Here is an 8,773-nt window from a genome sequence, read left to right on the forward strand (position 1 = left end):
TTTCTTCATCAAAATTGTGTTACGGTAATGAATTTATTTCTCCAAAGTCAGACTAAAATGTCTAAAAATACCTTTAAAAATATGCATAGAGGTTATAATTTTACATTGAAAGATAAAATTAGATTCTATTTTATAAAGAAGGTGTGTTTTTGTGTGCATACAATGCATTTTTATTTTTGTTGTAAGTTGTACCATGTTCGTGAGAATCACCCAGTAAGCCTTCAATATCTCAGCTCTTTTGGGAGGCATTTCCCTGCCTTCCTCTAATAGCAAAAAAAAAAAATCCCTGCAGAGGTAGAGAATTAGGAAACTTCAACTCAACACAATAAGAGCAGCTGGATTTCAAAACCAAGCTCCAATACAATTTATGGAGGATTCATCAGCACCTCTAAAATATACCAAAAGCAAAACAACAGACAAGAGTTTTTTGCGTACTAAAGAAGCAACACAGCAGCTTCGGAGAGACATTTGGAGCAAAATGAAGAACAAGCTGGCACTGTTTGAGTCTCCCAAAAGGTGACAGACTGCCAAGTCAGCACCGTTTGTGCGAGCACACCACACATCAGACCTCATTCAGTGTTTCTTCAGTACAGTTCAGCTTTGGCCACAGCCAGCCCTGAGCCGTGCTGCCAGCATGGAAGAGCTCGCCCCGTGCTGAACACCCTGAGGCGTATTCTGGTCAGATAAAAAAACATTACTGTAATCCCCTGGAGAGGCGCAGGTTTAATTCTGAATGAGGCCTGTGCAGTAAATCTATCTGCATATAAACACTAAAAGAAAAAAAAAAATCAATTAATGTCTTATTCTATATTGGTAATGTTTGTGTTCAGAGTTTTAATCGAACAAAGAAAAAGATTGCCAACACTCAGTGGGCCTCCTCTGAGAATCCTTCAATCGCTGCAGAATTGCTGCGTTCGTCTGCGTCGCTCCTTCGTGTACAGACCCATTCAGGCATTCGAGGGTTGGATTGTTTGGCCCGCCTTCTAAGAATTTGTTGTATTCAACGCAGTTTCGAGGGAGTTTAAAAAAAAAAAAAAAAAGCAGCCGTATCACTGCAGGCACTCCTCCTATGACAAATCCTGGATTTGAAAAGCTTAAGCCTCATTCTGATCAGTTTGCTAGTTCAAACATTAAAGCTGCTCACCTATTAAAATGTCAAAAATATTTAAAGAGGCAACTAACATTCAAGTAATTTTAAAACGACATGACAAACATTTACAGCTTTCACAGACCAGACATTTATAAGTGTCCTTTGCAGGAGGAATTAACGAAGAAAAAAAAAAAAAAAAACAGGATACTTAAGGTTTGTTTAGAATTATTTGCAGTAGCAGTGAACCTGATGCATTTCCAGCATCAGGTAGACCACATTATACTCATCATTCAATTTACAACATAAGTAGTTTTACTGATAGCAGCTGGTGGAGTTAAAGATTATCACATGATAGAAGTTTTATTATGTGCAATCAATCAAAGCGCAAAGTTATTGTTAGACTCCTATCAGTAAACGGCCTGATGTGTACAAAATCTCAGACTTGGAATTGGTGTTTTGCAATAAGTATTCATACCCTTTGAACTGTTACCTATTTGGTTATACATTTTGATGAATGTTTTTGTGATTTTCTGTAACCAGCAAAAAAATTAAAGAAAAACTTGATTATAACTGATGAACATGCTTTGACCCTTGTATTGGCTGTATGTTTAGGATGTTCTCCTGCTGAAAGTGAAGCTCCACCTCGTTATCTTACATCATCCAACAGGTTTTCATACAGCATTACCCATTCTGACCTTAGTCCGTCTTCCTAAATACTCAACTGTGACCAGTGGCATGATGTTGCTACCGACACTGTTTGCAATGTCTTTCAAAGTGAGGTGAGTTGTTTACTGTCAAACTTAGCGTGTTGTATGTAGGACAAAAGGTACAATCATGGTTGGATTTGACCACATCACATTCTTCTAGAGATTTGCTGCATTTCCTGCATGGCTGGCAGCAAACTCCACATAGTTGCAATGATCTGATGACCCAATTTCAAGGCATCAAATTGCAAAGTATTTTTTTTTTATTACAAATGAAGAATAGTGACTTGATTGTGTCATAAAATGGCTTAGTGTGCCTGGAAAATACACATTACTAAAGCATTTGCTTGTCCAACAGCAGGATCGCTGCACTGAACTCATCTGCAACTCCTGTTTTGAAAAGAACAGTATGGGAATACTCATTTTATGTGTGGTACTGATTATGAAACTTCCATTGCACCTGCTGTTGCCCAAAAGTGCCGGTTTAATTTCTGAGAACTCGCAGCTGTGAGGGACATCTTCATCTCGACTCGTGAATCATAAACGGCCAGAGGTGGATTGTCTGCGCAGGTTGATTACTGAAATGTTTCGCGAAAGAAGCTACTGATTATTGCTTTCCTTGATTGGATACTTTAGCTGGATGTCTGGACCAGTTTGAAACAGAAACCAGTTTTAAGCTTCTCCACAACGTTATCCTTCAAACTTGGTCTGCTCCTGGGTCTTCGTGGAGTTATTTTTGTACACTAATATTCTCCAAGAAACCTATGAGGCCTTCAGTGAGCAGCTGTATTTATAAATGCACAGGTGGACTCCATTTCTTTAGGTGTAAATAGGGCTGAAATTAAACCCAAGCCACCCTTTGCGACCTACTCCTTTGTGTTTCAAAAAAAAAAAAAAAAATGGAAATACATTGTTTTTTGTGGTTGTTCTATAACAAAACATGAAAAAGTACAAGTGTTATAAGCACTTCCAAAGTACAGAGCACAAATCTGCAGAAGGTGTATTGTGTAATGTTACATTCACAGTTCACAGACGGAGGACAGTGATGAACAAAACATTCTCAAAGAAAAGTTAACATCTGCACGTTCTCACATGCAAGAAGGTACATGGCACGTTTAATTATTAGTCAAAGTCTTCTATCCAGAAAACGTGCAATTACGGTGGATTATGCATAGGATGGGAGAAGTAGGTAATAATTGATTAACACTTGAAAGTTCAAGGTCTTTGTTGCAAACTACTTTTTTTTTTTTTTTATTGCTACAAAGTGCTGTCCAGGGTTGAAAGGACAAACAATAGGAAGACCCTAGAAGTCAAAGAGCAGGATGCTGAACACAATAGCTAAAGCCTTGAGACTGGTTTAATAGCCGACTTTTATTATGATACATCCCACACGTTATTACAGTAATGATGCTAATATTTCTTTCATCTAAACAGTTTAAAAGGCTGAATTTTAAGCAGACAGAGAATCAGACTACTTGAACTTGGTGCAATGGACAGTTCTCCATAATCTTTGCACTCGAGTAAAAATGTTACCTGGCACCGATGATGTCTTTCTTCGCCAGATCAATTCCTGCAATAACTTTGACCCGTAGCACTCGCGTTTCATGCTGCAAAACAAGAAGACGACAGAGGACCTTTATTTGATTTTCAGAGGAAATTATCTTATAACTTTGTAAACCCATGACAGATTTCAATCTGCCAGATGCACTGACTAGTCTCCAGGTCAAACTTAACAGAAGAAAGAATAAAGTTCAACAACAGAAGAAAAAAAAAATGCTGCTCATTCTATGAGTATTTGCATTCATCTCTTTCCGAGAGGTTTTTTGTCTTTTTTTTTTTTTGTAATTAAACCAACAGTGGTGGTTTCACTAGTTGTAATGAAGAGCAGCTAGTGGGAGTCCAGACTGTTTCAGGTGTTTTTCAATGGACCTGTTGTTTTGAAATTTAAAGTGTTTATTTTTGTGCTACAATTAATGCACTGAATTATGCAATGCACCACTGCCAAAGATCCAAGTGTTCTTCATCAACTCAGTTGAAGAAAAAACAAATCTAACATGATGAGTATTTAGGTAATGAGACTGGAGCATTCCTTAACAGATTTGAATCAGTGTGTGCAGTTTTTCTTGCTTGTGTTTTTAACAATCAGCATTAAATTTGTGCACCGCCATACCCAAAACCTGCGGCACACTTGAGCCATTTGGCTTAACTCAGACAATGATTTTATTTAAGATGCACCCCACCACTCGGATTAACTTAGTGATGTTTGATTGAGGCGATATAAAGTGTACCAAACACCCACAAAGCTGAGTACATCAAGCACTTTGAATTTTCCTTAAAACAGGTACCAAAGGCTAAACAGCTAAAAGAAGTGTTTTAAATTTGTGGCAGCCATTTTGAATTTTGAGACTGGAATCGATAAGACGTTTCTGTCTATTCTTGTTTAAAATTTTGACATGAGAGCGCCTTCCTGTTTATTTCCCCCCCTTCCCCCCCAACATGTAATCTTGATACATTTAGTCCAAACATGGAACAAAATAACATAGATTTATTCTGATTTATTTTTTTGTGGTAAAACACAGAAAAAAAAATCTCCTGCCGTCATACTGTTTTAAAATTTCCTTGATAGTGTTGCGGTATTTGGAAAACTTAATATGCAGAGAGGTGGTATTTGTGTGAAGTTGCAGATCTAAATGACCTTCTGCTCAACAATATAGGGAAATCATGCAACTGCAGTGTTATTTTTGAATGTTGCCATAACAATATCAGTTTCAGTGGAACCAGGTTTTCCACACTACTCTTCCATAAATCTGTCAATATGATGCTTCCATCTTTCTGTACCGTTTGTAATTTTGGTCACTATCACCTGTCCGGTTCAAAACACCTGCAATGCCGAGAGTCCAACTAATACCCTGAATATTATGCAAAATGTGAATTTATAATTACTAGGAATATAACAGTAAACAAATATTGAATTCTTACCCTCCTGTCATATAATTAAAAAAAAACTAATATTGCAATGATGATATTTGAAATTAGACATTTGGGAGTTTGTGGTATCAACATGGAATATCATGAGACTAGTTAGTTTCAGTTTTCAAATCCTGCAAAAAGAAAAAATAATTGTTATAATGTATCTATGGTTTAACGTCCTGATAACCAAATGCCAGAGAAATTGCAAGAGTTTGAGTATCTACAACTATCCTCTGATGTTCAACCCCATCTGTAGCTATGCACTACATCTCACCATTTGTACCACTAATATCAATTTTGAAATACAATCATCTCAGAAGAATCCATTGTATCAAGGGTGCCCAGGACCAGTAATCGACAGCTACCATCCTGCAGCTTTTAGTTGCATCCTTGCTCTAAAATCCCTGAATCAAATAGCAGAATTCGCTAACCACAGTCATTCAGCTCTACAGCGGCATGGTAATGGTCTGTTCATTAGATTAAGGTGTGCTGGAGCAGAGACGCAGCCAGCTCTCGAGGATTGAACTTGGGCAACCCTGCCTTATAGGATTAGACTTCAGACCAGGAATGATGAGGCAATTAATTTAGGTCAAGAGTACGCCTGCACAGTTTCTAGGAATCACAATAATACAGCTGAATGTTGCAGGAATAATATCGACTATGATTAACCAACTCTTTCACCGTTTTCTTTTCTGTCCATCACAAATTCTCCACACCTCTTTGCAGCGTTTAGCATCTCAGCTGCTAAAAATATAGCCCCAGTATGTGAATCGAGGAAAGTGAAAAGTCCTTCCAACGGGCCATGCAGAACTAGCCAGCATGGCAGTTACACGTAACATAACAGGCAACCAAATATCGCTCTGATCAAGAACATTGATCAGTCACTGTCACCTGAAATGACCTAGAAAAAAAAAAAGAAAATAAATAACCTTTATCCATCCTATCACTGAACAGGTCTAATCAAATCATGAGACAATGGGATGAGTGCACTGTTGAGTAATACATTCATTTAGACCAGTGCTCTCAACATAGTCACTGATAAACACCCAGAAACTATGACAGCAATCAATTTTAAAATACTTTTTTACTGCTACTTCAGTCACCATAGCAACGACTGCCATAAAATACTGTGATAAAATTTTAAATCAATATCACCCATGTCTGTATTTGACACAAGAAGTCGCAAAATGCACCAACAATTAAAAAATGTGACAAATTTGATTACTCATCAGTTATTCTGAGTCACAGTTGAGAATAATGCCAAAAATACATTTAAAAAAATCTCCATACACCATGCTTCTTGTGACTGCATTGAAAATGTCAAAGAGGTACATGAAGTAGGGATGCTCTTCTGCTAGACTCGTGACTGTGATGTAGTTATGTATAATCACATGTGCACTTCATCTATAATTACCACTGTGTGTTTTTGTAGGTTTTAGGTTAAAGCCAACAAGGTGTCCACAGTCAGAGTGACCTCATATGACCGTGCATGCCTCTATTTCACTCTCTCAGCGGTCTGTTCACCGTCAAACAACTGTGATTACTACCTAGCAGGGTGTGTTTAGGGCTCACTTGTAGGTTTAACCCTTCAAGCTAAAGATTTAAAAAAAAAAGAAAGATAAATTGATTTCCCAGAAACGGCTACATATGGTGTAATGCAGGATACAAAGTGGAGACTTTGATTTCAAAACTTTAGCACAACGTGGTTTGCTGGCCTTTAGTTTATACCTTATTATGAAATAAATGCAAGTGGACAAAACGACAGAGAGACCCGTGGCAGGAATTGACAGCAACCTGAACACAACAGCGGAATGTTGCCGTGGGTAAGGGCTTGGTAGCTCCACTCACGGCTAATCGTTAGCCATCTCTGTTCCCAGCCCCTCATAATACCCAAAGACTCCATTCTGCATTTCAATAACACCTTAATTACAATTCAAGCTTACCTCGTCCTCTGAAAGTCCATATATAGGCTCGTAATTCGTTGCCATATAGCCTGCGGTCCGCGGTATACCCACACAAACAAGCCGCTTTGAAAAGCTAGCTGGCTAGCCTTTAACAATAAAGTCCCACTTTCCTCTCTCTGCCGTGCGGTGGTGGTAAAGTCCGCGGCGATATCTAATCCTCGGCACGGATCGGGGGTGGATTGACGGCCGGATAACCTAATCCGCGCCAGGGTGGTTCATCCGAGACACAATGTAGAAATATGAAAATATATATGATGATCTTATGTGTTTTCGATTGATTCCGATCGTTTTTCTGAACTCAAAGCTTAAAAGCCTAAATGTTGTGATACTTGACTTCCCTCTGACAGTTCAGCCAATCACTGCCCGAGCTAAGGTGAGCGCTTTAATAATCAACCAATAAGAATCCCCCAGTGACTCCCTGCCCATCCAATTAAATAAAAGAGGCGTAGCCTGCCTTTTTGAAACCATTTCGATCAATTTCCTAAAAACATGTTATACAGCGAAGATTTTGTAATTGTAAATAAATAAGTATGTTAATTTAGCATTGTGATGCTTTATGTTAGAAAGCATATCACAGACTGTGGGCTCAGAAATCCTGTTTGAATTTGCAGCACACAATGTTGTAGGGTTAATAAAGTTACATTTTACTGAAACTGACTAAACTCACTAAATCTACTAAATATAGCAGCTACCAATCATTGCCACGAAGTAACTATTACTTCCATAACTTCTCAGGTGCAAGTCAAATATTATCGGCTGGTACATGATTAACACGAACAAGTAAAACCTGAATTGAAGGTGTTATGCGGTATGAAACACTAATGGGAAATTTGTGAGTGAATAACGTTGGGTTTTTAGTAAAAGTCTGCAGAAAAGTGACTTCTTTTGTACATTGTCCATTTTTTTTTTGTTTGCTTGTGCTACTTATATTATTTTCTTTTTAAAGAAAACGAGAACAAACAACAACGGTGTTGAACAGGCATACAACACTCCTTGCACTATTCATTAACTAATAGGAAAAAGAATCCTGGTCAGTTCTGACCTAAAGCATACAGTTGCACATAATGCCAAGGAAAGCATTCAATAGCAAAGCCTCAGAAAAGTAATTGCAGCTGTCATTCTGGAAAGTAGATTATTGTGCCTTTTCAGAAACATTGAAGTTCATTTTCAAACAGTGGAACAAAATATTAACAAGGAAAAATACATTTGTGACTTCTGAAATTAGACCATGCAATAATCAAAGAAGGGTAAAAAAATAAACCCAAGACTCTACAACTTCAGTTAGGACATTATATGTTTGTCCTAGGAATTAGAAAATGCTCAACAGTATGACTTCTTTCAAACAGTTGCTGGGGGAAAAGTTTTTCTCTTTAAAAAGAAAAAGTCATCCAAGCCAACCTGGTCCTTTGTGAAAATAGAACTGATCCATTATTATGATGACCTAATTGTGATTAACCATTTTTGGTTCAGTTTCGTTTATCACAGGCAAGCCTGATTATTGCCATATCTAAAAGCTAAAATATTTCAAAAGCAGCACAGTATGCCCTAATGTAAATTCAGCAATACATCAAAAAGTAATTGCTAATTACAAATGGTTATAAAACTGGGCCGTTACAGAGAGAAATAATATTATTGGGAATCTAGTTGAGCTGCAGATATAATTTATGAGCTGTTTTATTAGGTTTTGGTATATATCTGTCTTTTCACTGATCTGAGAAAAGCTTCTTGATTGAATAAAAATAATTTTTGCCAGGTTTATGAGTAATTTTGTGCTTAGCTGACAGGCACAAATAGCATTGGAACTGACAGAAAATTAGTGAGAGTCAGAAGAAAAACTTTGCAAGGAGTTTTCTGTAATGAGCACTGCAAGAATATCTGACGTCTTACAAAAAGAATAAAGTAATTCAAGGTGTTTAGAAGTTCAGCTATTTGGTCTTAATGTATTTATGTATTTTTTAAATTATTTGTATTTATTTATGTCTGGCTAAGCTTTTAAAATTTGCTATTTGTTTTAATGTTGTTCTCATCTCTTCTAACAGAAAAAA

General features: G+C 37.3%; 1 protein-coding gene across 4 annotated transcripts in view; it reads right to left on the minus strand.

The window, feature by feature from the left end:
• Positions 1–7,076, minus strand: part of nedd4l (NEDD4 like E3 ubiquitin protein ligase) — a 46,919-nt gene extending 39,843 nt beyond the window's left edge. For 3 of the 4 annotated variants that reach the window (XM_088010893.1, XM_088010892.1, XM_088010891.1), the window contains exons 1-2: positions 6,708–7,076; positions 3,328–3,401 (exon numbers count right to left, since the gene is read on the minus strand). In XM_088010893.1, the coding sequence (XP_087867019.1) occupies positions 3,328–3,401; positions 6,708–6,752 (119 nt within the window). In that variant the 5' untranslated portion in view covers positions 6,753–7,076. The remainder of the gene's footprint in view (positions 1–3,327; positions 3,402–6,707) is intronic. The other variant, XM_088010894.1, reaches the window with a different exon arrangement.
• Positions 7,077–8,773: the final 1,697 nt, after the last annotated feature.

Source organism: Poecilia mexicana, unplaced genomic scaffold, assembly GCF_051168715.1.
Source record: "Poecilia mexicana isolate PSO_F unplaced genomic scaffold, ASM5116871v1 scaffold_12, whole genome shotgun sequence".
Lineage (NCBI taxonomy): Eukaryota > Metazoa > Chordata > Actinopteri > Cyprinodontiformes > Poeciliidae > Poecilia > Poecilia mexicana.